This window comes from Nyctibius grandis, chromosome 6, assembly GCF_013368605.1.
Source record: "Nyctibius grandis isolate bNycGra1 chromosome 6, bNycGra1.pri, whole genome shotgun sequence".
NCBI lineage: Eukaryota > Metazoa > Chordata > Aves > Nyctibiiformes > Nyctibiidae > Nyctibius > Nyctibius grandis.
Genome location: NC_090663.1, coordinates 86114987 through 86142758, shown reverse-complemented (window position 1 = coordinate 86142758; position 27772 = coordinate 86114987). Strand labels below are relative to the sequence as shown.

Here is a 27772-nt window from a genome sequence, read left to right as displayed (position 1 = left end):
GGGGGTTTCCAGGACACGGGCAGGGAGAGAGCTGAAACCCAAGAGGTTTGTCACAGTGGCCAACAAAAAGGATGGCACCTCAGAAGAGCTGGGGCAGGAGGGGCTGGCTCCTCCTGAAGGGCACGAGGTCAAAGCCAGCCGGGAAGAAGGCGAGATTAGGGAGCAGGATCTGCTCTGTAAGCTGTGAGCTCACGGACAAGAGCAGAAATACGAAGTCTGTACTAACGAGCTCATGATCAAATGGGATGTCAGGCAAGCAGGAAGCTACAGCCAGCCTGGCCATGGGCAACTTCACTCTTCAGAGTCCCAAAAAGGAGCTGGTTACCAGGCAGGTGAGATGAAGCAGCGTCCTGCTGTCCCAGGAAGGGCCTGGTGACTGAGGGGGGAGTGAGGAGCACCAGAGCTGGGGCTGAAGCTGGAACCGCTGTAGGGTTTGTTGTGCAGCTCCCCTGGTACCCCGGCTGCCCAGCGCCCCTAAAGCCACCTTCTCCCGGGTCTGGCACGGAGCAGCTCCCTTGCAGCCTCTGCATAAAACCGCTCCTGGACTCAGACAAAAAGCACAAACAAGAGCTGGGATCCAGGACAACGTTCTTTATTGCTACCAGAAGGCTTTCATCAGTACAATGGCTCCACGTACGATACCTTCCTCAGGGCTGCGGAGAGAGCTTACAATTGGGACAGGTCATTCTGAGAAACAGAGGTGGAACATGGGAGAGACACGTTTTTAAGGGGTTTACTCTTGGTTAGGAGTTACATGAACACTAAACTTGAGGGTTTAGGGTCTTTTGGTTCTGTGGCTGATAGTTGCACACCTTGCAAACCTCAGGCGTACGTCGCTGCCCCAGCACCTCACCGAGCAGTGCTGGTCACACAAAGCTTATAAACATGGGGAAAAAAAACAGAATTTAAGGTTTACACTTGACGTAGAGAGTCAAGAGTTGGTGCAAATCCAGAGTGCAACATTTCTTGGTGCAAACAATAAAAAAAAATAGTATTTTTTGTTCAAGTGATACCAAATCTGTTAACTGCTTTCTGTGTGTGAAAATACAAACTGTTTCACCTCAGAGGACTCTCTGTGTAAGGTACAGAGCCCTAGTGGTTTCCTAGAGTACGTTCACACTCCCGTGGTTATTACTCGAGTGTGGAGCAGCTTTGCAAGCGTTGGGTTTGGCTTTTTTCCTGACTAACCTTTTATTTAAATCCAGTTTTTAAATATTCTCACATTTAAACACCAAAGTGCTAACGAAACAAAAACGGGTTTTGTCTTTAGAAAGGGCAAAGGCGGCTGTGGTGAAGGGCAGCTGGTACAGGAGGTCATGCATGAGACTTGCTGAGAATTAAAAGAGGAGCGAGCAGAAGGAGAGCAAGGAGGAGATGGGGTCAGAGAGGTGTTAGTTGGCTGGGAAACCTGGAACAACTCTGCACGACTGGTGTGAGCTCTGGGACACGGAGAATGGGTTACAACACACAGGAGCAGAAAAACAGTGGAACTGACAACACTAGAAAGAAACAATTTTTTGCTACTTTTTTTTTTTTGGTTGGTTTTTGGGTCTTTTTTTTAGATTTTTATTCTTTTTTGTGTTTTTAAGTGCTTAAATAGTGGAACTATAATTAGCCGCACAAGAAAAAAATTCAAAAAAGGGTTGGGATTTTTTTTTTTTTCTGTTTTTTTTTGGCTCCCTTCAGTTCAGCCTGACAAGGTATGGCCCCTTCTCCCCCCCTGAGAACACAGGGTGCCGGGTTCTGCTGGTTTCTGGAGCAGGTGGTGACCTGGTGGTGACATGGTCACAGCTACATGACAGACACCGGCTGTAAAGGCGGACAAGGGGAAACGTTGCCCTCCTGCCTGGAGACATCAGCGCTGCAAACAGAGCCCATGTTTTCAAGAGCCACTACCTCGGGAGCGATGTCTTCGTTGTAGAGACGCTTGATGCCGTCGTAGAAGTCGTCCACTTCCATCTCTTCCACTTTACGCTTGGCAGAGGCTTGCTTGCAGCCGCTGGGAGCTGGCAGGCGCGGGTAGAGCGCGGCTGTACCTGTGAGTGGCACTTCTGGCCTGCCGTTGTCCTTGGAGAACCCTGGCCCTGGGACAGAGGAGGGCTGGCATTTGAACGCTCCTCTGTTACAGGTCACCAGGGTGTGCTGGAGGGGACTGTAGACATATACAGAGTTGGGCAGCAGAGAAGACTGCAGGGTGGAAAGGTGATGTGCCACGAGCTCCCGGCAGTGGATCAGCTGCGAGCTGTCCATCTGGAGGGGGAAGACAAGCAAAGACACCGGCGTTGTGGGCTCGCTGCCCCGGAGAGGAGGCTGCCAGCCAGGGCAGGGCTGGGGCTCTGCACACACCGGCCACCCCTGCACCCCGCCTCTCAGGGATATGCTGGATGAGGAGACAGTGATAAAGGACCTAAAAGACCCCCAACGTGACGGCTTCATAAGATACATCCCTGCTCCTCCTTACACCTCATGGGAATAGTGTGGGGACAAAACCTTTCAGATATTAAAAGGTTTTACTGCAAATTTTTAGCAGCTTGAGTGTTTGTCAGACCACCATAACTGAGCAGCTAACTAGGATGTTCTCCAGCATGTTATTTTGTCCCTGCTGCAGAAAGCCCTACAGGTCAGGGCACACAGCTCCTCCTTTTGTCACCTACTGGGTGCTGTCAAGATCAAGACTTGGCCAAACCGTCCCAACTAATGATCCCCCCAGGCTGAAGCACAAGCGTCACTGCAGGCAGCGATCAGCAGCTGGGGATCTGACAGCCCCCGCTGGCCCGGATCCCTGGGGTATGGAGCAGGACACGGCCCCTGGACCCTCACCTGTGCCTTCTGGAGCAGCTCGATGATGAGAGCCAGCCAGTCGGGGAGCAGCTTCTCCAGCTCCAGGCTGACGATGGCCAGCGCCAGCATGGAGCCCTTGAACTGCAGCAGCTGGTAACAGGCCATGCAGTGCAGCAGCTGCTTGGTGAGCGCCGCCACGTGCTGAGAGGGACTCAGCTTGGGCAGGATGGTCAGGAGCTGAGGCCTGTTGGACACGGCAACTGCGTGGAACTGGGGGCGAAACAAGCACACGAGGCAGCTGGCGTCACCAGCAGGCAACCCCACAGGCCAAGCCAGGTCAGGCCCCAAGAACGGCATGCGACATGTCTTGGATGCACGAGGATCCTCCAGCTTAACCTTCAAGGCAATTTCCACACCGTGGAAAAAAAACCCACCAACAGCTTGGTGCGGCCGTTCTGGTGGGACCTGCCATCACACGTGTCACCTGCCTGAGGACCAGGCTTCTCGGGGCTCTGCAAACAGCTATCCCCTTCCACCCTTCTCCCTCAACACCACAGGTTTGGCAGTTCAGGCATCCTAGACAAAAACTCCTCGAGCAAGCAGAGAGGATGAAATTCGACAGAGAACCTCATGACATTTTCCTTCCCTTTGTCTTGTCTCACCTGGTTCTCTGGCTGTGCCCTTCCACAGCGGGCACAGACCACACCCAGCATCAGTGCTGTCTCCGTGGTTGTACTGACTGGTTTTGTGCTGCCTGGCACGTAGCTTTGAGCAAAACCACTAGCAATTAAGACTTAGGGCCAAGGTTTTGGGAGTTGTGAGTCTTAGTGCATGGTCTAACACGCCTCAGAACAGTTAGATGGCAGGCCCGTGTGTTGGAAATGGCGCCCAAAGTGTCACAAGTCTCCTCTGAAATTCTCTGGCAAGGCTTTTTCTTTCAGGAACTAGAATTACAAACACATCCTGAGGTCTGTGCCCCCCTACAGGTAAGAGGTTTTGTCTAGGTACATTATTTACACCGACAGGCACCAGAAAGAAGGTAAATACTTACAATATGAAGGAAATCCAGTGGCGTTGCCATGTGAAGATCCCAGTTCAGTTTATCCAGGATAATCTTCTCCATTCTGCGGATTTCAGCTGGAGAACAACCACAAAAGCTATCCCGAGCCAACACCTTCAGTACTGGAATCCTCTGCAACAGCCAACACAAAACAAAAGAAACAAGAGAACCAATAATTATAGAAATCACATAAAACGCTTCATTCCTGCCCTGGCAAGCGTCGGCCACCGTGTGCAAGCAAAGGCAGGGCTGGAGGAGTTACACATTCAGACAATGCTCGGGTAGAAAGAACAAAAAATTACCTCATCTTCCTCGATGGTCTTCGCAGCGAGGAAGAAGCAGCTGATTGCAATACAGTTCAGGTACTTTGGACGGGCCTAGGGTACAGAAGAGCAGAGAAGTCTCTGAGAATGTGGTGCAAAAATTAAGTGTGATCTTATCTGTGATCCTCTCTGAGCCCCTGTGTCTCAGCCGCCCCTGCAAGGCGTTCTGGACCAGCAGGCTGACCCCCAGCTACGCCACGGCGGTGGCAAGCCGTGCCAAGCTAAAACCCACCCTCCCTGACCCAACACTCTGCCAGCCCCGTGATCCTGACTGGCACCCACTGATGTGCAGCGCTGGAGTGGAAAGAGCTTGTTTTTAGGCAGTGTAGGAGAACCAGGAAGGAGAAAATCAGAAGGGGGAGGTTGTCACCTGCAAAAAAACATCGCTGCTCCACCTGCTTCAGCAGAGCTCTGCTGTTAGTGCTGCTGGGGGTCAGACACACAGTAGGAAGGAAGAGAAGAGAATTTTAAAATGCTGTGTTTGCCTAGGGAGGTATAAAACATCCATAACAATCACTACTCGTGTAATTTCACACTGCAGTTCTCAAAACTGTGGCCCAGGGGTTATGGAGGGAGAGCTGGGCCCCTCTACACTCAGTTAATTAAAAAGGACCGTGCTATGCCTAGAGCTGTGGCTTTCATTTAAACTTGAACTTTAATACACATAGAGAATCCACTACGTGGGCGCGGAGGTGCGTGTGCGTGTCTGCTTGTGCTTTCAGGTGTCACTGAAAGAGAAAAAATTCCCTTAGGGCAAGACTGGAACTTGTTCTTGACCACACAGGCAGGTTCAAAGACAGTTGTTAAGTTAGCCCAAAATAACGTACAGCAAAGGACACCTTCTGTGTCGTGTGCAGGGAAAAGCAGGTGTCTAGAGCAGGTTCCTACCACCAAGGAAGCTGCTTCTCCCCCTATATTTTCCACATCATTTTTAACAATAATTTTGTCTAAACTTTTTCCTGGTAAAAAAACAGGAGTTGAGCTTCATCAGAGGAATGCTGGCTTTATGGGAGAAAAAAACACAAAGCCCTGAGCTCTTTGAACAAAGCTCACCCAGACACAACACCTTTCCGCGTTCCTGCACGCAGGGGGCTCCTTTCTTTGCAGACTTCTTGGCTGCTGCAAACTACTGAAAGAAAAACTGTCCTCGAGGGCATTAGGGATTTAAATCTATTTCCCATCTCAATACTTCACTAAATCAGCTGCTTTAAGATCTCCTTACAAATAAAAACTTCCATGGCTTGTAATTAGAACATTATCAATATTTATTAGTATTGGAAGGGCAGGTTAAAGGATGATTACACCTGCATTCTACCAAACTTAAGAACATATTCTTCTGCTTAGGTCTCCTAGGCTGTGCCACTGACCTAACGGTGCCGGTGATGAGCTCAGACACGCGTGCAGACGAGACGGCACATTTGCTGAGCACGGAATGTAACTGAGCAAACAGGGGGAGAGATAAGGCTGCCCCAAGCCTGACTTAACAACTCAAGGCCAGCGAGTTCGGGCTGACCCAGAGTTTGTTCAGTCACTTGGCGGGTGCAAACCACGTCTAACTTGCTTCCGTGGCAGACTCGCAGGGAGAGAAGAGCAGCAGACCCCGCTGCAGGGAGCCCAAATGCTCAGTTTTAACTTCTTTTAAACAGTTTCTAGGGTGTAACAGCCTTAAAACCAAACGGGCACCCATATTCCTTGTCACTTTGGCGGCCTGCACCCGTGCTTGCTTACCTCTCTCTCCTGCACACCCACCTGACTTGCCATCAGTCTGAGGCTCTCAGAGTGGCTACAGAGCAGGTTAGTAGTGAACAGCTCCCCAAAAAAGCATCACCTCTGGCTCTATCTTCTGCCTCTGTCTGTTTTTTTTCCTCTTTTTTTCATTTCCCTGCACTAAGACACTTGCCAGGCCCAAACCTGTCCTCAAACATGTGTTTCCTCCAGCTAGTTGGCTGCTAGCAGGTGCTCCCAGCAGTTCTAGGTGGTACAAATGAGATTAAATGCAGTTAAAACAGCAGAGAAATTAAGAAGTGAGCAGGGGCTTTCCCTGACTCTGCTGTCAGAGGGCCCTGGGCCTTGGTTTCTACCTGCAGGCTAGCAGGCATTTCCTTTAGCTTTATGAGTCAATTTAGGTTGAGACTGTTCTCTTTTTAGCTAAAGCCCAACCTGTGCAGACACTTCTGGTTGCTTAAAGGAACACAGAATCAACCAGGTTGATGGATCATCGAGTCCAACCATTGCCCTGACACCACCATGGCAACTAGACCAGGGCACTAAGTGCCATGTCCAGGCTTTTCCTAAACACCTCCAGAGATGGTGACCCAAAATTAAGCTCCTGGAGCAGTGCAGGTCCTGTCCTATACGTGTGTGAGCGAGGAAGAGGGTGTGAGAGCAGAGGAGGGAAGTAAGCATTTCCGTACAGCCACGCTACTCGGAGTGTACACAGAAATAGCTGAGTGGGTGGTAGAAATCTATTTCAGTTTATGTATCTGCAAATATTTACCTTTACTGCAGCTAAAAACCTGTCCAAAAGGCTGATGGCCAGGGCGAGCGTTTCTGGATAAAGGTGGAACTGGTATTTGAGCTTGGCCAGCCACTGAATGACCTCATCCCTCTGCTTGGGAGAAATGGCTACATCCTGTGGGAGAGAAAAACAAACTATTCTTATACACAGGCTGAGCGAGTCAGAAAAGATCAAACATTTTACCTCCGCAGGAGCTGTTCAGTGTGGAAACAAAGCCTCCTTTGGGAAGGGGAGGCCCTGAGCCAGCCTCAATCACCACTTTGTTCTTGCAGTTACTTACCCCATCCCAAGAAATCTGCCCTGGAAAAGAGAATTTTCCTTACACAACCTCAAACATCCCTGTACGCTGGGGAAAAGAGGAGGGATCTCGTGGAGTATCTCACATACTGACAGGGTATTCTCCAGTTTAGCTCTAGGAGATTAATTATTTTTTGTAACCTCCTCAGAACCACGTAGATACACAGAAATCTACACCCAGCTTGGGAGCCAGGCCGGGTGCACATCTCTCCAGCAGAAGAGGGGAGGGACTGAGCTGGTGTTGTGAGAGGAAAGGTTTGTTTTTCCTTCAAATTAGGGGGATATTTTTAGCTCAGGGTATGTTAGAAAAAATAAATTCCAGAAAAAATAAATTCTAACCAGCTTACAGAAGCCCTTTAGCAGTGCAGTTAACTGTGAACTGGGGTAAAGCAGGTACAATTTCACCTAAAAAAAGTTTGGGTTTGGGTTTTTTTTTTAACTTTTTGGCCCAAGTCACCACCATTGATCTGTTTGGACAATAGCTGAACTTCAACCACACACACAGCTCAGGCATTGACATCGAATCTTTCTCTCTGACTTTGTTCAGAAATATTTACAGCTTTGCTGGAGCCTTTCAATTCAACCAGGTAAGTGTCTGGTCTCACTTCAAGGGGGAGTTTTGGGGGTGATGAGCAAGGATGGGTCCAGAAGCGAAAGTGAACCCAAAATGTCTTCTGCTCTGCTCAGGGTCCTTGTACTGCTGAGATGGTTGGAGAGAAAGAAACCAAATAAGTGTTGGCTGACCAGTTACTGTGGAGAAGCAAACAACCCTCACTGCTGGGCTGGGTTGTAGCTGTCCCTCCCAGCAGGAACACAGGAGGCGGGGGGGAAGTATCAGAATTTTAGAAAATAAAAAACACCCAACATTGATGCAAAATAAATACTTCAGGCTCCATCTATCCCCAAGGTACCTACCGTGTGCCGTGCACAGACAGTAACAGGCTTCGTTACAGTTTTACTGCCTCTCCTGCCCTGGAGCCAAGAGCATGGGTGAAAGCAGAGCCTTGTTGTAGGCAGAACTGTAATTACACCCAGGCCTCCACAGGACATGGCTTCACACCTTTGTCACTTGCAGCATGACACCTTTACTCTGTGCTTAACTTCCTTGCTGGTGCTGAGCCCCCCCTTCACCACCGCGGGGGACAGAAGGGGTGGGGAAGGTGGCAGGGCTCGAGCCCTGGGGCTGAATTCTGGGCTGTGGGACAGTGGGTGCCCAGCTGGGTACTGCTGCTCCCGGACACACGTCCCACCACACTGCGGCCACCCAGTTCCCTTAGAAAAAGCCCAGCAGCAGCAGGGGTCTGGTCTGAAGGCACAGGGTTGCACAATCCAGAGCTGTTTCTTCCAGCTGTACTAATAAAGCGATACTACCTCTGCCTGCAACACGTGCCGTGGGTGCTGGATCAGGTGCTCCTCGGAGGAGAACAAAGTCCTGCCTTGTTTTTCTCTCCTGAAGCCCCAACGGTGCAACGGCGTCAGCAGGACTGTGTGTCTGATCCAGGGGGGTGTCTGCTCTCAGACTGTGTGTCTAATCGAGGTGGGACCTCTGGATGCCCCTTGACTATAGCGTGGCTTTTTAAAAAGCACCTACTGTTTTTCAGGAGAGATGAGAAAATGCATTTTCTCAATTCTAAGAAAGAAGGATTCTTTCTAAAATCGTTATTGCAATTTAAGGGTGAAATGTGAGCCCTACCAGGGGCAGGACCCTGTTAAATACTGGCTGTCCCAGAGCACACTGCTGGAGCAAAGCAAGGGCTGCACAGCCCAACCTACCACGGGCAGAAAAGGGAGGAGCAATAGTTACGGTGAGGTTCCTTATTGCTTTATTCCCTGGGCCTGTTCCTAAATGGAAGGACAAAGCTGTACAAAAGGGCTTATAACCACGGCAGGTTTGGGCAGTGCTGCAGACTTAAAAGGTTTCAAGCAGCTTAAAGGATTATTTTGGAAGTGCAGCACCTGGGTGCATCCAGCAGGTAAGCTCGGTGTGTGCCTGTGAAGAGCCAACCTGCAACCACCCCACCAGGCAAAATAAACTTGACTTTCACAACCTGCCTCTGACTCGTAACTCACCGCCCTGGTCCTGCGTTACTGGTGAAGCCAGCAGGAAGGGGAGCCGTGCCTCGGGGGGATGCTCCCCATCCCCTTCCCTTCCTGGGATCTTTCCCATCCCCTTCCCTTCCTGGCAAATCCCCTTCCTGCTGGAGCCTGGCAGAGATGGGCATCAGCTCCTGGTGGTGTCTGTCTTGGCTCAGCATTGTTTCCCCTCTGCCTGCCAAAGGTTAGGCCTTCTCCTAAAACCACCATGGGTGGGAAGGGGGAGGTCGTCTTTCCACGCTGCCTCTCTGTCTCCAGCCCTCCCAAGCTCTGTCCTCACATCTTCTCACCCTTCATGGGCAGCATGAGGCCAAAAGGCAACATTCCAGAGTCAGGAGTTACCTTTAAGTGGCGAGGCCATAACATGAAGAACAGCAACTGGACCCTCAGTCCCTGCTAACAACTGTCCTTTGTGTGTAGCTAGGCAAGATATAAAGTTAAAACCAACAAAAACCAGTCCCCGTGTTCCTTTAATCTGAAGGAACAACTGCAAAGTGAGCTCACATCTAGGTACACGCACGGCAGGAGGAAGGCTCCTAAATCACATCTGGCCTCCTCAGAACTATCTGGGGACGCAAAGGAAGGGAGGTGGATCTCCAGCTCTTTTCTGCCATAACATCAATCCTACAAAAAGTTTGTCTGCTCCAGTCTCTGCAAATAAAGGAGCACGAGAGCAGGGGGAGAATTCCCTCTCACAGGAAGACCAGGTGGATTTAAACCCCCTCCCCAGCACTAGGAAAGTTCGTTACAGCCCGGTTTAAGCGACAGGCAGAAGGAATGAGACCAGGTCCCACCGCACCCACACCCTGCTGCTGCTTCCAAGCTTCCCACACAAACCTATCAGTCTTTGTCCCTCTCCCTCGAAGGTGGACCCATGCCATCCTAGGAACACACATAGAAACGCAGCACTGTAAAATTAATTAAGCAGCAAGGTCGCTGTTCCTTAGTTACATAAAATTAAAAGCAAAACCGAGACGCTACAGTGGCTGAAAGTAAAAAAAGTCCCTTTGGGCTGGAAAGCAAAAGTTCCTCTTTGGCGTGGAGGTACTTTCCCCCAGACGTGGCCTTCTCCTGCTCACCGTCCATGTGTGGCCAGCTCTTTGCCACCACAAACTGGGATTCCTGACAGGCACACACCCAACGCACGCACCCGAGGCCTCCAGCAGCTGTGATGGCCGACACCCTATTTGTCCAGTCCCCAAACCCCACTCCTTAGGTGTCCCACCACAAAGCTGCCCGGGAGGCCCTGGCGATGGGGGGAGGCACACAGAGCTGTTGTCCCGTGTTTACTGGCAGCCGCATCACCTTGTTACCATCCCTGACCCAGGGGCCCACCGCATGAGACGGGAGAGCCGGAGGCCGTGAGTCAGGCTCCAGAGTGTGAGCACAGCACAAATCATCTCTCAGAATACCTTGAGACACTTGGAAAATGCAGTCTAAAATAAAAACATTATCTGTGAACTCAAACATGGCTCAATTTTATTGCTGCCTAATCTAGGAAAAACACCTTACCTGATGGTTTTTCTTTAGTGTCTGCTGTCCCAGAGATGTTTTGCTCTTTGCCCTATTTGTTTGTGCCTCCTCCCGCTGTGGGCTCCTCGGGGAGCACGCAGGTGGCCTTTATCAGGACTGGGAGCTTCTGGAAAGGGCAAACCAGTGTCCCCTTGGGTCTCTGGAGCGCTTGTTTTACCCAGAGCCACCCCCAACTGACGCCCACGGGGCTGCTTCTCAGCTGCACCAGCTGGGAACGCGCGGTGCTCTCCTGGTACCTCGCAGAAGGGGCGTTTCGCAGGGTTTGCCCACGGTTTAGTGGCACAGCACAGAGCTCCGGTGGCACAGCCTCTGCCCTCTGTGCACAAACATGGGGCAGGGAGCTCGCTGCTCGGCACAGCACGAGAGCTGGGTGCATCGACCGCACAAGCCAGGCTCCGAACCGCCCGCAGGATAAAACAGGCACCAGAAGGTTAAAAGAGACCCAAGGTCATGTGCTGTGACAGTGGAAAAAGTGGAAATAAACTGAGGTCTCCTGATTCCTCAAGAGAACAAACGAGAAGACAGACAGAAAGAGCTAGAACAGGCTAGAAAGGAGAAATGATAGAAGTGATGCTGTGCTTCTATGAAAAAAATAAATAAATCTTGGCTTACACGCCTCTCTGCTGCAAAGTTACTTGGTAACATTCAAAAACCAACCTTTGACCAGTCTTTACTGCTTGATTTCTCAAACCTTAATCACATGAAAACTTCTGAATGTCACCTGCATAATGTATAACCCGAGAGGGAAAAAAAACACACAGAAGGGGGGAAAAAAAAGACCAAATACAATTAGAAGCACTAGGAGGGTTCCAGACTCAGCCCCGCTATTTATTGAGGATGAAAAGCCCCTGTGACATCTGGCTTTGATATATTGCAGATACCCCGAGCCAGGGGCCTACATTTAAAGGGGGGAAACAAAAAGAAATAGACATGCCAGTAGGAAATGGGAGTTTTCAGACAAAAAGTAAAAATGAAACAGAAAAATCACCTACATGATCAGGTCTGAAGGCCCCAACAGGTTCTGCATCCTGTACTAAAAATGTAAAGTCTTCCTGTTTCTGTAACTACGAGTTTCTTCCTTTCAAAGAGCTCAACTCTGACACGTATTTAGAAACAGAATTTGTTCTGGGTTTAAACATCAGAACCAAAAATGTCTCCTAAAGAGTCAAAAGTAAAAGTTTACTCCTGAAGAACAGATCCAATCGGATTTTTTTGTAGACACACTCACGTTTTCTCATTTGCAAACCAAATGACCACATTAAATCCCCTTCTGTAGTCAGCCTACCTCTGTGGCAAGGAATGGAAAGTTACACGCGCTTCGGGTTGCCAGATCTGATACGCAGGAGGATGCAGATTTCCTGCCTGTCATGGGAAATAAACACCAGTTCCACACCAGTGAGGTTTTAGGCTGCTGCAGCTGTTTTCAGGAGAAGGCAGGAGATGTGAGGGAGTAGGACCTTCTTCCAGATACCACAGAAAAGGGGGTAATTCACCCTGAATGGCCGTGACTGCGACACTGCCGAAACGAACGCTGCAGAAGTGGATGCAAAAAGGTTACAAAGGCAAGTTTTGGGGGTGGAAATTCCAGGAGTAGGCTCCCGAGGGTGACAAGCAGAGAGGGCCAGGAAACACTCCCAAGCACAGACCTCAGGGATGTTGTTGAAGTGCAGGGGAGGAGGGGGAAGAGGTCTTTCATCATCATAATTACACACTAAAAGGACAAACTTGGTACCTGTCCAGGCCAGACCTGAGACTCTGCTATCGAGCACCAACTTTACACTGGCTTTGGACCACTGAGGCCAACGCTTCAGCAGGTGCTGCAAACCTCAACCTCAGCGGTGTTAAGACCCCCTCAAGGCCCCTGGCAGCAGGACAACTGCTCTCCACCACAGACAGGGCTGACAACTCGAACGTGGCACGGGTGGGGAACCTCATCTTCAAAGGGTGACGACGCAGCCCTGCAAGGGAGGGATTGCCAGGAGGACTGTCTAATGCAGCTGGTGGGTTCTGAGCCACCAGGATCAACTTCACCCAGACAAAAATGCAAACGCTTTGTCCCCGTGCAATTTTCACACAATAAATCCTGTTTGGTTGCACTCTCTGAGTCCCTCACCTATCTTGTTATGCTCTCATCTTATCTCCCTACGTTACAATCACTAACCCCAGGAATACTGCCAGCATGGAGTAACAGGCTGGTGTACCATAAACCAGGGTGTGAAATTGTACGTGCCCAAAGACAGCCACAGCTACGACACACTCAGCACCTCGACAACCAGGTCACTTAGGTGGAAACCTAAATGTGGATTAACAAAGCTAATACTGAGCCCCTTAAAAACACATTTGCTTCTACACAACAACAGCAGCTTCTTGTTTGAAACAGGGAAAAAACAAAGAGCACACTGATTAGCTCTGACAACTGCTGACATAACTGCACGACCATTTCACATGAATCAAGAGCAGCAACGCTGGCTCTGAGCCCATTGGCGTGGTCATTCCTGCCCAACCCAGTGCCAAAGTACCAGAAACGCCGTGATAACCGTCCTCACGTTTCACATGGTGTTTCAAACAAAACGTGTGGAGCTCACAGGTGGTTTTGAGTGCACGTGCTCCTCTACAAGAGGCACAAACACAATTCAGGCTGGAGCGACCTGGTCCAATCTCCCAGCTGGCCCTACAGCAACACTTGAGGAGCAGGTTGGGCTACGGACACCCTGCGGTCCCCTCCACCCTGAATTCTCCTCCAGTCCTACGAGAACATTCTTCACTGGAACAGGCCAGCGCCTGGCTCTGCTCCATAGTCTTACTACAGTCAGTGGGGTTCTTTCTGAAGTAGGCAGTGCCTTCCCAAGTCAGATCCTCACCCGGCCTCAGCTGATGCAGCTACAGCCCACCCTGCAGAACTGGGCTGATCTACACTGGGGAAGAGTCTGGCGCAGAATGGGGAAAGGCAGCAAAGTCGGGGTGTCACTGTGAATGTGCTGTTTCACACAGAATCACAGAATCAACCAGGTTGGAAGAGCCCTCTGGGTTCATCAAGTCCAACCATTGCCCTAACACCACCATGGCAACTAGACCATGGCACTAAGTGCCATGTCCAGTTCTTAAACACCTCCAGAGATGATGACTCCACCACCTCCCTGGGCAGCCCCTTCCAATGGCTAATGACCCTTTCTGAAAAGAAATTCTTCCTAATGTCCAACCTGAACCTCCCCTGGCCAAGCTTGAGGCTGTGTCCTCTTGTCCTATCGCCAGTTGCCTGGGAGAAGAGGCCGACTCCCACTCCACTACAGCCTCCCTTCAGGTAGTTGTAGACTGCAATAAGGTCACCTCTGAGCCTCCTCTTCTCCAGGCTAAACACCCCCAGCTCCCTCAGCCGTTCCTCGTAGCTCAGACCCTCCTGTGAGGGAGGGTTCAGGAGGAGGCCTGAGCTAAGCTAGTGGTAACGGTTCATATGGGAAGATGTCACTTCACGTGGAAAGCAACCAGCATTTCAAGGCTGTTATTAGGGAACTTGGTCCAAGAACATGAAGCTGCTTTTAAGAGCTGTTGCAGAGTTGGTGCCCACTAGAAAGGCGCGTTAATTACCCACACAATTTGTAAAATTAATTTAATTAAGATAACATATGTACGTGCTCTCACAAGCAACGGCAGAGACCTAACACTGCATGCTGTACAGTGTGTTCTGTACCCCTGATGGCAGGTATGTCCCTCAAATTAAAAAGTAATCACTTACTTCAGAGGCTGATTTCCCAGGTCTCAAGCAGAACATACTCATGCAACAGCTTCACTTTTCACACAAAAATACACCAGAGGATAGTCTCATGCCTTTACTAAGATGAATGATGTGGAGAAGAGACATTACCTGATTGGGCTGAATTTTCGGCACATGTGCTTTCCACATTTGAGCTTCCCTAGAGATTGCCATCTCCAGAAGGAGAGACAACCTCTGGCTCTCCAGGGGTCCTGAAAACTTCATGGTAACCCTTGGATCCACCTGCCACCCAGCTGGATACAGCCACCTGCAAAACCAAAGACAGCCTGGTGAAATACTGAGGCACGCCTGGCCGGTGAGCTGAGCAAAAGCAAGCACAAAGGTGACTAAAGCTGTAAGAAATGGCACGGGCTCATCTGTGACACCGACAGCGAGCGGGTACTTGGCCAACCCACTCAGGGAAAGCCAAACCAGTCAGCTCAGATTCAGACAAAGCTGGGCCAGAATCGTCCACAGGTCTCCAACAACTATGTGGGCTGGAAAGTCCTGCCACTTCGAGGTTTTCTGCTTCTGTAGGCAATCAGGCAAGACCTCTCCTGCTTCAGCAGCACTAAAAAGCAGGGGTGTTTTATTAAAAACACTTGAGAAGAGGGAGGAGCTGTACAGCAAATAAAAGGGGACTTCAGTAAGTCCCAAATCTCGCTGAAGGTCAAACCAGTCTACCTGTCACTTCAAGGGAAGTTAAAACTGATATTCAAAGGATTTTCAGCAATCCCAGCCTTGGAGGCTGCTTGGTGCCAGCCTTACCCCAGTGCTCTCAGCAGCACCAGGGAGTTGTGTGCACAGAGGAACTCTTGTTTGAGAATTTAAATGATTTACAAGCTGAAGCCCGACAAAAAGATCCATGTTTTCCCTCTCTGCACAGTACGGTTTGGAGCTTCTCACAGCTGTGACCTGTTTCATGTGCAATGCAGAGGTACCAGGGAGTTCAGGAAGGTTCCTCTCGGGTCTAAGCACTCTGAAAATATGTTAGATCCACTAAACTTTAGGGCACATCTCTAATTTTAGATAGAAAATGAGTTTTAAAGGAGGGAAAAAAGCAGCAAACCCAGCGACAGCCTTTGCAAAGCATGAAATTACTACAAGCTGGGTAAGCAACAAAGAAAATTTTTGCAAGGCCTACAGTATTCAGCCTAACAGTGTCAAGAAACTTGTAAATTTTAAACTAAAAACAAAGCAGAGGCAAGAGTTTTTAAATTTTTTTTTAAAGGCAACAGATTCCACCACCTGCTTTCTGACTGAAAAGGTTATTCCAGTTGTTCTAACACTGCCTGCCATTACTCTGGCCGCAAATTTCTTGCCGGTATTAAATCACTGAGGCAAAACAATTCAGGCCTGAAGGGTAAATCCATGGGAAAGTTGTTTAAACTTTCAATTCCTTCTGCGAGCTCTTGTGAAATCCTCAACAGGTGGATGTTGGCCAACCTTATAAAGACTAGCTCCTTAATACAACAGTTTATGCTGTATTTATGGGAAATAAGGCAACAGGTTGAGTGAGAGGAACAAAATTCACAGTGAAAACAATCAGTTTATTATAAATAATAACAGCAGCAGCTCTGAAGGAATGAGGATTCGGAGTGCTTTCACAGAGGTAAGGGAAAGTGTAGAACAAATATTTTTCCTTATCAGTTTACAGGAGTTTTTAATGGGCACGATTCACACAGAACCTACAAGTCCCACTTGCAGCCAAGCAGGTTTTAAGTGGCAAATAAACGTCAAGGCTCTCAGTGCTGAACAGAAACCCCTTTATATTAGATTTTTATAAAACAAATGCTTCTCCATGAACAAAGGAGAGGCTGTGCTGGCTTGGCACACCCCTACACAAGGTTTCCAGTGATGACCCAAGGTGACTGGGGCAATATACAGATTTTTCCAGGTGGAGGGAGCACCTCGGATCCAAGAATCCTGAACAGGATCAAAATGCTCTGCAGCAGGTCTCAAAGTCACTACCCATCAGCCCCCAAATGGCTAATTGAGTATCGCTGGGGACTGAAACATCCCTGTTAGAGTTCCCCACCTGCCAAGAGGGAGACTCTGCCTGGAAGAGGCGAAACTACATCCCTCTAAACAGAACCTGGCCTGAACCTCAGCACCTTCCTGGGCATTTACTCACTCTTGCATGTCTTTTTTACACCTCAGGGTGATCCTGGCAACACTCAGACCACTGTAAATGGGTCTAAAAGGGAAACAGGGATGCACACTCACAGCCTCCCCTCCCCAGCTCATTTCCCCGGGGGGCTTCATTAGCATCTCATTATCCTCCCATCATCCTCCCATCAGACACCACAGGTTTCAGTGTGGGCTGGGCTGGTTCCCAAGGGCCATATCACCCACCATTGCTCCCAAAGCCCTGGGAAATGAGGACAGCAGTGAGAGCTGCACCCCCACACTGATGGAAAAAAAGCAGTTCAGATTGCAGGGGCAGGTGAAATACTGTGTCCCCTCCGGCAGATGGACAGGAGTTGAGCTGGGAGACCCTAGAAACCATGTCCCCTACTGGGAGTGCAGCCTTCCCACCTTGCAACTCAAGAGCCCCAGAAAAAAAAAGAGGTTTCTCCAGGTCTGTGCAGAGCAAAAGGTGGGTGAATATTTTTTTTTTCCAATTTATTTATTATTTCACTGAGCCTGCAGATTCCCAGTTGCTACATACCAGGTAATGCTCACTGGGTAACATCCAACAGAGCATCAGCTACAGCCTCTCAGAGCACACCTGGAGAAGACGGCGATTAAAGGGTTGTGTGAGCACAAGGTGAAATATGTGCATGGAGAAAACCAGCGAGGTCAAGCCCAGACCCAAAGCTCGGCCAGGCCAAAGCTGGGGACCAGAGCTGAGAGCTGGGAGACAGCGAGCTTGTCAGGAAAAGCAGTAGCTATATTTAACCCAACCACTTCTCCTAACATGAAATATTGATGGTCCTTCCTTGGTTTTGCAGGAAAGAGAGAGCAATTAGCCACCCCTACAATCACTGGAGAACACACTTGAAAAATTTCAGGCCAAAGTGAGCATCCTCAGGCACCTTTTTTTTTTTTTCCTGCTGTGACTGACCACCGTTCCCACCATATCTACAACACAAATGGGTTTCACAGGCCTCTGGGCCCAGAAAAGCTCTTTCAGCCACCCTGATTCCTTTTTAGGTTGTCCCTGCACTGCCCTGGCGGGTCAATGCCCTCAGCACAGAGCTCAGGGGTGTCCCTGGAGCACCCTTAAATACCAACAGCCCTGCAAGGGACCTTTTTAGTGAGCAGTGATGGCAACTCTTCTTGAGCTGCCAAGGGGAAAATAACCTTTCCTTTCTGAACTGGGGAGGTAATTCAGTGAGGGCTGAGGCACAATAACCTTTATAAGGCAGAAAAAAAAGAAGAGGAATGACGTGCTTGAAAGTTTCCCTTGGAGTTACAGCGGTGCACAGACTTTTCCAGCACCAAGAGCACACCAGGCAACTCGCCAAGTGCCCCGAGGGCTGAAATGAGTTTGCATCTAAATTTACATAGCTCTTAATCAGATAAATGCATGCCATTTAAATAAAAAAAAATGCCAGCATGCTCTACATGTGTGCAGAGCTTCACAAAACACAAGGGAGCCACTGCAGAGCGAGAGGATGAGAAATGGGATGGCTGGCACAGCTTTGCAAAATTCAGCATGTAGGAGTCGGGTGAAGACCTTGGAGGGACCACACTCTCCTCTCTCTGCTCAGATCAAGATGGTAAAACCTGCCCTGATGGCAAAGATTTGCTCCAGCCAAAAACTTCGCCATGACTGAGCCCGAGAGCCCCACGGCTGGAGGAACTGCCCAAGCTGGGACAGTCCCCACAGACTAACTCACCCCAGCGATGTGCCTCTGCTTCCCTGATTTAAAATTAAACTTTAGCTCCAGGGTGGTGGGTTGTGTGGGTTTTTTTTCTGTGGTCACTTTGGGAGTTTTTAAACCACTGTTTGAATAGTTCTTAAAGTTTCTTAGTCTTCACTGGAAGGTCAACTGGCTACACTGGAAAGTTAGGAAAGGAGAAGTGAGCCAAGACAGAGCATGGGTTTTGTTTTGACGTCTCCTGTGAGCAAGGTCACAAGCTGCAGGTTGAATCTTGCTCTGAAATTAGAGTCAAAACTTTGGTGTGAGGTTTTCACTTGTGAGAGGCATTAAAATTCACCTGCTTATCTATGAAATATCTATTAAAAATGCCCTGAGTTGGTCCATAAAATATAACCCATCTCATAAAGCTCGCTTTTTGATCCAAGTTTATAGCTAACTTTGACTTAAAGAGGTACTTTCAGTTTCCCTGGAGAAGTTTTACGCTGCTAAGTGCTGCAGGCTACGGTTTTCAAAAGCAGTTTTGTGTTTGCAGTAACTGGGGCAGACAGTTTGGAGGGGTGTGCATTGCTGTAGGATGCAAAATAGTCGATTTTTAATTATTTTTTTTCTTAGGTTTTGTAATCACTTGCACTGACAATGAAAAGTGCCTCCTGCAGACAAAAGCTGCAGTTACAAGAACCTATTGTTCACTGGTAGAACACGCTCATAACACAGTTGCTGATTTTCCCCTGCCTCCACTTGCAATTCAGCTGTGCTGTAAATGGGATCACTGAAATCACTCAGGGCAGTAATAAAAACCTCTTTTGTTTTGGTTGTGGGTTAGTTTTTGTTTGTTTTTTTTTAATATAGGTCATTTCATAAACAATTAACAGGATTTCTAGGACTAGAGCCTAGAAACCACTACCTTTACTTTGCATGTAAATGCAGGTGGGTATTCTGGACAAGAGGGGTCATTCCACCAGAGCCCAACCACCACACACTTTTCTGCAGCCCTTGGAAGCATTTTCAGCCACCAGCAGCCAAATCTTCAGCTTTAGCAGCAAGAAAACTGAAAATGACCCGAAAAATTACTTTTCTGGGTGGGGGAGGAAGGCGAAGCAGAAGGAAGAGAGGAAGGAGACTGAAATCCTCCGAGCTCCAGCCAGCCATCTGTGATTTCCAACGATCCAAACGCAGTTTGCGCTGCTAGAAGACATCGCCTCACTGCAAGTTGTGATGAGAAATTTCAGAGCTGTGGGCGGGGGGGTGGGATGGATGTTAATTTTAGTATCTGGGGCTTTCTCTTGGCTTAACTCTTTCCTCACCTCGTGTCAGTAAAGCAGCCTGGTAATCTATGCCAGACAGAGGTAAATGCCTACAGTGTTGCTTAGATCTGAGAAGAAAAAAGCAGAAGGCATAAACTACTTTTACACCTTTACATCATTTCTGTGCCACAGAACAGTTCCAAGAGGACGATGTTTCTGGGGTTTAGAGAGCAAAATCTAACGAGCAGCGTGTCTGACTTGTGTAGGAGCCAGCCACCAGCCCTCAATTCGGAGAGAGGCGATTTGATTCAGGCTGGGGAGCACAGAGGGCCCTGACTCACCCCCAGCTCACTCCCACAACCCGCTACAAAGACAAGCCTCGGAGATATTTTGGCAGCGTCGCTCAGGCAGGCTCGTGTACATCACACACGCGCCACTTCTCTTCCTCCAACCAGATTTTTTTTTTTCCTGTGAGTGCAAATAAAGCTGACCTCATTTTAGTGCTGGTTTTCCAAGCTGAAGAATTTTTCCAAATGTTTTAAAGCAGCTCTGCCAGCTAAAAAGACGGGTCTGCAACTGCTAAAAGTGAACGCAGAGTTTTTGATGGGAGGGAAGGGAGGTGTTTTTAAGTCTGTTTTGAAACAGAGAAATCCCAGGGTCTATTTAGCAACTGCAGCAGAGGAGCAGGAGCCCTCTGGAGAGGGCTGCGCCGTGACCAGCAGCACGCTCTTCTCACCACCACCAGATTCGTAGAGCAATATGTGGTAGAAAACAAAAACACTTTTGGTTCTTCACGCCATTCCCTAAGGGTACCAAAAAAAAATCATCAAGAAAACAGGAAGATAATCCTGGGGAAAAAAAAAAATCCACCAAGTAAACTGTGGATAAAAGGTAAGCTCAGAATCCAGCCCGAGGAGAGCAGCTCCAGCTGCATAACGTATGTGTTTGATGCAAAGAGATGAACCTCAATACACTTTAATGAGTTCTGCTTTGAGATTTTGGTTTATTTGAACCTAAAAATCAAAGGAAAAGTTATTAACTGATGGAGGCCGTGTGCTTGCATGGATTAAATCGAGCAAAACCAGAACCTTTGCAAACCAAAACCCCTCTGTGCCATTTTATGAACGCTTGCAAAAGCAGCGCTTACGTTTTATACTCTTTCAACACCGTGGGCTCGTCACCTGGCTGCTGATATGCACTCGAGACGCCTCTCGAAGATGTAACCTCCTCACAACGTTTATTACCACCAGCCAAGGGTCTCGGGGTAATATTTTGGTGGGAAGGGGCCCTGCTGCTGTTGGGCACACAGAGCTCGGCCTGCCAGGTTGGGAACGGGAGCCTTTACTGTGTGCCCCGGGGTATCACACCATGGTATGGGACAATTTGTGGTCATACGCTGCAAAGATGGTGCTACCTCCTTGTTCAGAAGCTCCAGACAGGTATAATGCGACTACAAACGAGTGTTTGCTGAAATGACGCCCATTATTGTTACGCTGTTTCCAGCCTAAAAGGTCCAGGATCATTGGGGAGCACCTGGGAAGCCTCTGAGAAACTCGAGGGTGCTGCTGTTGCTAGGTAAGGACGAGGGAAGGGGAGCCACAAGGCTGTGTTCCAGCAGCTTCTAACGAGCATCATCAGCTGCCCCCTAATTAGGGAGGGGCAAGCACCCTCTTAGCCAGTGCTTGGGCAAAGTCTATAAAAGAGCCAGGCCCAAGACACCACCACCACCAAATGTAGTTTATTTAAAAGGTTGCCATGGAAGGGGACTTGGCTACATCTGTTCCAGTATGGTCCTCAGGTATGGTGCAGTTCCCCCGGCAGATGCTGGAGTAGCTGCCCCTGCTAGGGTGGAGGTTTTGATGCAGGTAGAGCTTTGGGTGGTGGGTGCAGCCCTCCAAGCCCCAGGCTGCAGCTCTGAGGCTGGGAGAGGTGGTCCTCTGTGCTGCAGGAGGTTTGTTGTCTTGGAGGAGCTGTGGTGCCAAGGGAAGGAGTTACAGGAGGTAGTAAGCAGGCTGTGCAGCATCCGAGAAGTTTCATGGGACACAGAGAAGATCTTCTCTGGGACTCTGCAGCTTGGAGAGCCTCAGCCTCCATCTGCAATAGAGAAGCAGGTAGTGCCTAGCCCCACTATCAAGGTGAGTGTAACCTCTGGAGAAAGGGAAGGGTGGAAGGTGGTGACTTCTGGCACTGAAAGGAAGGTCCCTGCCCCACCTCAGAGCTTACAACTCCAAAATAAGTTTACCACCCTTAAAGTTAAAGAGGAGCCAGATGTGGCTTTAACCAAAAGATATGGGCTATCTGATCCTAAACCCTGCAAGACTTCGAGGAAGAAGGTGTGATTGTAGTGGGCAATTCCTTGGGTAACCTCGGAGGACTAGATGGATCTCCAGAGGTCCCCTCCAACCCTAACCATTCTGTGGATACAGGAACACTGTGCGGCCAGGGATGAAGTCAGGAAAGCCAAAGCCCAGCTGTATCTGGCAAGAGATGTCAGAGAGAAGAGGGGCTTCTACAAGTACATAGGTGACAAAAGGAAGACTAGGGAAAATCTGGGCACACTAGTGAAAGTAGGGGCTGGATGAGCAGACAGTGGGGTGGATTGAAAACTGGCTGGATGACTGTGTCCAGAGAGTGGTGATCAGCAGCACAAAGTCTAGTTGGAGGTGGTTAACCAGCAGTGTACCCCAGGGGTCAAAACTGGGCCCAGTCCTGTTTAATGTCTTTATTAATGTCATGGGAGATGGGGCAGAGAGTACCCTCGGCACGTTTGCAGGTGACACCAAACGGGGAGGAGTGGCTGACATGCCAGAAGGTCATGCTGCCATCCGGAGGGACCTTGACATCCTGGAGAAATGGGCTGAGAGGAACTCACGAAGGGTAAGTGCTACATCAGGAGGAGCATTGCCAGCAGACTGAGGGAGTGATCTTTTTGCCTCTACTCAGCACTGGTGAGGCCACACCTGAGTGCTGTGTCCAGTTCAGGGCTCCCCAGAACATGAGAGATGTGGACATACTGGGAGGGTGCCAGGCTCTTTTCAGTGATGCCCAGTGCCAGGACCAGAGGCAGTGGGCACAAACTGAAACACAGGAGGTTCCCTCTCAACATCAGAAACACTTCTTTACTGTGAGGGTCACAAAGCATTGGCAGAGGTTGCCCAGAGAGGTTGTAGAGTCTCCATCCTTGGAGATACTGAAAAAGCATCTGGACATGAGACAGGGCAACTGGTTTTAGGTGGCCCTGCTTGAGCAGGGGGAGTTGGACAAGATGACCTTCAGAGGTCCCCTCCAGCCTCAACCATTCTGTGCTCTTAGGGGCTTTAGGCTCAAAGGAGCACAGTTGTGAGGGCTCAGCTGCATGCCCAGAGCAGCTCGCTGGTTCTTCAGGCAGCAAATGCTGAAAGCAGAGCAGGAAAGCTTTAAAAAAAAAAACAAAAAGGCAAAGCAAACCTGGCATTATGTAATGTCTCACTGCTAGTCTCCTAAAAGCAACACATGCAGAGTATGATTCACTTCTCCCATCACCAATGTAACTTGTTATAAATCACCAGTAACTTGAAGGAAGTCACTCTGAGGAAAATCAAGCTCATAAAGTATGAGTGTGAGCAGTAATTTCATAAAATAGGGCCAGAGGCTTACAAGCTCGTAAAAGCTAACTCTCTACAGGCAGGGGCCAAGAGGCATTCAGGATCTAAAGCATCACACACCACTTTTTGAGTAATATAATCCCCTGAAACCAAATAAATACAATGCCTCTATGGGCAAAAACAGAGAAACAGGATTCAGCAGTAGTTCTTTTTGTCTTTTGGCAGTAGTCAGTCATTAATATAAATGAACAGCAACAAAACCAAACAAGTTTATACCCAGTTCGACACCCACATCCAAAAAACATGTAACTACAATGGCTTGATTCCTCTTGACAATAACTAAAGAGAATTTTATCTGAAAGAGTAAATGTTCACCAAGGCCAATATTTTGCTTTGCAGATTCTGATTGGCTTCAGGGTAAATTATCAGCGATTACAGCTAATATCAGGATACAGTGTGAGGCACTAAAAAGAGACAATTAGGAGGAAATGAGGAATTATCTGCTGTTCAAACAATAGATCAATTATGAGGTACAGCACAGTAGCTGCAGAGCAGCATTCTTAGGCTCTGAGGGTACTGTCTCCTCTTTCTCATTAACCAAAGAGAACCCACAGTTATAAAGCTTAATTATTCTCCAGGAGCTTGAGCTGGCTGACTAATTAACGTCTTGTTGAGACAATATGGACGAGGACCTAATTCCAACTGTCCGCAAAAACAGGATGGCATGGCCACAGTCCTGGCTCTTCCCTACGTTCACATCTCTCCTGCCCAACCAGTATCAATGTAACAGCCTTGATATGCCCAAGTCTGGACAAAAACACAGCAGACCTCAGCCTAAAATAAAATAAAGCCAAGGAAGGAAACTTGGGGAGGTGGGGGTACTGTTAAAGAGAAAATATTCTGTCTGAGGCAGTATGGAATGGCAGTCAGAGCTCCCCTTCTGCTGCTTCCACGGAGCGTGTTGTGCAAAGTTCTCCTTTGCTCCTATCAGTGCAAGTACAGACACATTTGCAGCGTGTTCATAAATGGAGGCTAAGCTGCATTTGATGGTTATGTTATTAAAGCAGTTACATCCTTAAATGAAGCAGGCTTTTCAGTTAGGAACAGCTAAATACAAAGATTTACGGTCAAAATTGTTAGGAAGGTAAAGGTTGAAGTCTCTGGGAGCCAAGTTTTCATCTAACACACTGCTGGAGTCAAGAGCTACCACAGCCAAGAAACAGGATCTCGCTGTGTGCACCGTAATAGCACCAAAAAGGCACAAAAGCCTCTGGCAAATGGGTTCATCCAGCACCTCCCATCATCCCGGTTAAGAAAATGTTTGATGTCTGGGTTGGTGAGCAAAATGGAGTATCTGCAGGAACATGTTATTCACGAGTGAGCTTTTAGATGAGTTTATTGCATGGCAAGCACAAATACCCATTATGGTTAATAAGTCAGTGTTGATAATATTTGCAGTTAGGACACACAGAGGAAGGAAAAATTTCAGGCCACATCTGCTTCATACAGAGATGGAAAACACCTGAGATTTTTTCCTTCCATCTGAATGACTTCATCTTGCTTTTATTGCATTTGAAAATAGCTATTATTGTGGGATTCTCAAAGAAACTATTCTTTATTCTCAGTGAACCAGCCTCCTCCTTGAAATCCACCTCCTTGATGGCCAGCCTGGATTTCTTGCTGCTTCATCAGAGCGTCCTGGTGACAAGTACCCAGGTTTGTACCTTGCTAGGCCCACTGAAAGTCAGGGGAGCAAAGGAAAGCAGCCACCATTTGTTCCTGAGCAGGTTAGCTCTAGTTACCCATTCTACATCTTGCAGGGGAGGACCTTCAGATCCCATAACCATGTTTCACTCAATCTGAAGATACATGTCTTCTCCTTTACTCCCATTTTGCTCCCTGTTTGGGCCTTGGGAGTCCTAAGGGTTATCATTCAGCAGTCAAAATATGTCTAGTTTTCCTGAAGCCACTGGTCCTGCCCAGCCTTCTAAAATCTCTCTCTGTCTGGCTATGGAGCAGTGTGAAATAAACTGCAGATTGTGTATCCATCTGTGAGATCACCCAGTTTAGATGGATAATTTACACCAGCATGACAGCTGCACCAAACCTTATTTCCTAAGAAGTGCCATGTAAGAACACAAAGATTAAACCTGTGAATATACATGCTCCCAAAAAGCCAGTTCAGTGTGAGGTCAAGATTAATTACTAATTTAACCAGCACATTGCTGCAGGTGTGTGAAGGAAAGCATCTTGCACACAGGCCCTTGGGGAAGGCACGCTCCACCACACCAATGCTGCTCATGTTCTCATTTCTGTTGCCTGCGTGAGGAACACAAACAGATGAGAGCAGAAAAGCTGAGAAGGGAAAATGTAAGAGATGCTAATTACAGGGGAGATGCTTAAAGCTGTGAAAAGCTGAACACTCGGGTCCACCTACTGACTTGAGAAGTTTATCCCAGGGCAATGACAGAAGCAAAGGTAACGGCGTTGAACAGCCTCACACTTGGACTGAGGTCTATTTAAATTGGTACGTGTCTAAAGATTACTGTAACACGATCTGAAAATAGGAAAATAACACTCTCTAGAAAGTAGATGTTGATTGCATTGAAGTGTTAACCTAAGATGGCAGATAGATAGCTCTGGATACTGCATTGCCCTGGAAAACACAGGTCCCACCACCCAACTTGTCTGTTCCCTCAGCCAAAGTCATCACGAGGCCTCGAGGACGCAGGGATGTGAGCTCCTTCCCTAAAACTACACCTGAACCAACCCGAGCTCCCCTTCACCACCTGGTTGTGCAGAAGAGTCCAGAAGGCCAGGCTGCGCAGCTGGCCTGGCGAGCCATGCAGCTGGCCCCAGACTGCACCCCTCCACTGCCCCAGGGGACAGCAGGCATCCCACCTTTTGTGGAGAGGGTCCTGACAGAGCAAGGCTCTTCTCATGCAATGACAGAAGGACAGAGGCAATCTCAGAGTATTTTTAAATAAGGACTCGGAGCAAACAAAGCACAGGACTGGGTAAGAATACAGAACCATCACCGTAAAAGGAGCATCCCAGATCAGTTCTGCCATATCAAACCATACACAAGCTCTAAACAGGGGTGAAGGATAATTAGAAGTGTATATATATACATGTGAAAGTTCAGTTCCTGCTGGGGAGAAGCCAGAAGATCAGCTTCCCACATCCCACGCCAAGGTCTATGCAGGCGCAGACGAGAGCGAGCCGTCCCCCAGCTTTACGAGCCAGCCAAACTACTTTAAAAGCAAAACTGAATCATTTGCAGGGACCCAAAATCAAACCCTCCAGACAAGGAAAAGCTGCTCTGATTTTGCTTTTTGAGAGACAAACTTCTACCCAGTCTCACCTTGCTAAAACCTGGGCTCCACATAGACACATCCCCCAGGTTTAAATCGGGGCAGAGGCACCAGGCTGGGGGGGAGCCCCAGGGGTTGGGGGGGCCACAGCCACATCTGCCAGCCCTGCGGGGAGAAGGTGAGATCACTCCAACAAGGGGAGATTCACAATCATCATTTTGCTCAATTTACGTATTTAGTTGTTAAAAAAAATCTCACCCTTCTGTCTTTTAAAGGGGCTGTGCCACGTACAGGCTGTCACAGCACACTGTGGAAAGGATGTTTTGGGAGCACACAAAGGCTGATGCTGAAAAGGACTTTTTAAAATTCAGGCTTGAAACAGTCTGCCTTCGAACACCCTTACTTTTAGGAGCAGGAAAATGTGGGATTGTTCCTTTTTCACAGGGTCAAAAGGGGAGAATAAGGGAGCAGGTTTCTCTGTGCTCAAGGGACAAGTTTTCAGGAGGATTTTTTGCGAGTCTGCTTTCTACCACCAGCATAAAATAACCGACGGTGACCTCACTCCTTTAGTTCACCCCTTTGGAGACGGATTTGTAGAACACAAAGCCGCTCTTCTCTCACGGAAACTTCATCCATCGCAGATGGGAGAGCAAAAAAAGGAGGGAGGGAGAGCGCAGCGCATCTCTGCAAACAAAGTACAAGCGGAGACAAGAGAACAAAACCCACCGAGAGCCGAGGAGTCGCACCTGGGGCACAGATGCGCTGCTCAGCCCCTGGACGGGGTGGGGGACGGGGACGGGGCGGGGGACGGGGCAGGGGCCAGCGGGGCACCGGCGGGGCAGGGGGTAGAGGAGGGCACGGCCTGCGCACACACAATGCACCGCTCGCGGGATGCGCTCTTTGCACAATCGTTACACACCGGCGCCGTGCACACACACACACACACACACACAACCCCCCTCCGGTCCCTCGCACACCCGATCCCGCTGCGGGGACCCCCGCCCTCACACCCCCCCCCCCCCGCCCCACAGCTCACCTCCCCTGCGCGGCGGCGCGGTGCCCGGCGGGGCCCGGCCATCAGCACCCCATGACGGGGGTGACGGCGGCGGGGCTCCTCCGCGGCCCTTCAGCACCGTGCGGGCCCCATGTCCGGGGCGGCGGCGGCGACGGCAGAGGCCGGCGGGCTCATGTCGCCATAGCGGGGCCGCGGCGACGGGGGCGAGAGAGGGTGAGGGAGGGGGGGGGGGGAGGAGGAAGGCTGGCTGCCGCCGCCGCCGCGCGGGGGAAGGAGGGGAGGGGGGGGGGGTTAAAATAAAATAAAATAAAAATTAAAAGGGAAGGGGAGGGGAGCGAGAGGCAGCCCGCAGCCAGCCGCTTCCCGGGGGGAGCAGGGGAGGGAGGGAAGGAGGGAGGGAGGGAGGAAAGAAGGGCCGGCGGGGCGGC

At 49.3% G+C, this 27772-nt stretch overlaps 1 protein-coding gene across 1 annotated transcript; it reads right to left on the bottom strand.

Moving 5' to 3' along the window:
- Positions 1 to 571: 571 nt before the first annotated feature.
- On the bottom strand, positions 572 to 27752 carry CCNI (cyclin I). The gene is made up of 7 exons (XM_068403299.1): positions 27366 to 27752; positions 14469 to 14625; positions 6662 to 6796; positions 4144 to 4218; positions 3833 to 3973; positions 2821 to 3051; positions 572 to 2250 (listed from the first exon to the last, which is right to left on the bottom strand). Exons 2-7 carry the CDS (start codon positions 14580 to 14582, stop codon positions 1792 to 1794), a joined length of 1155 nt encoding a protein of 384 aa, XP_068259400.1. The 5' UTR covers positions 14583 to 14625; positions 27366 to 27752; the 3' UTR covers positions 572 to 1791.
- Between the last annotated feature and the right edge of the window lie 20 nt (positions 27753 to 27772).

What these genes read in the sequence shown, in the direction of transcription:
- CCNI (XM_068403299.1), bottom strand. Translation starts at nt 14,582, where the DNA reads ATGAAGTTTTCAGGACCCCTGGAGAGCCAGAGGTTGTCTCTCCTTCTG. An exon ending in CGAAAATTCAGCCCAATCAG is followed by an intron (nt 6,797 to 14,468) that starts GTAATGTCTCTT and finishes TCTCTCCCACAG; the next exon opens with GATGTAGCCATTTCTCCCAA. An exon ending in CACTGGATTTCCTTCATATT is followed by an intron (nt 3,052 to 3,832) that starts GTAAGTATTTAC and finishes TTTCGCCCCCAG; the next exon opens with TTCCACGCAGTTGCCGTGTC.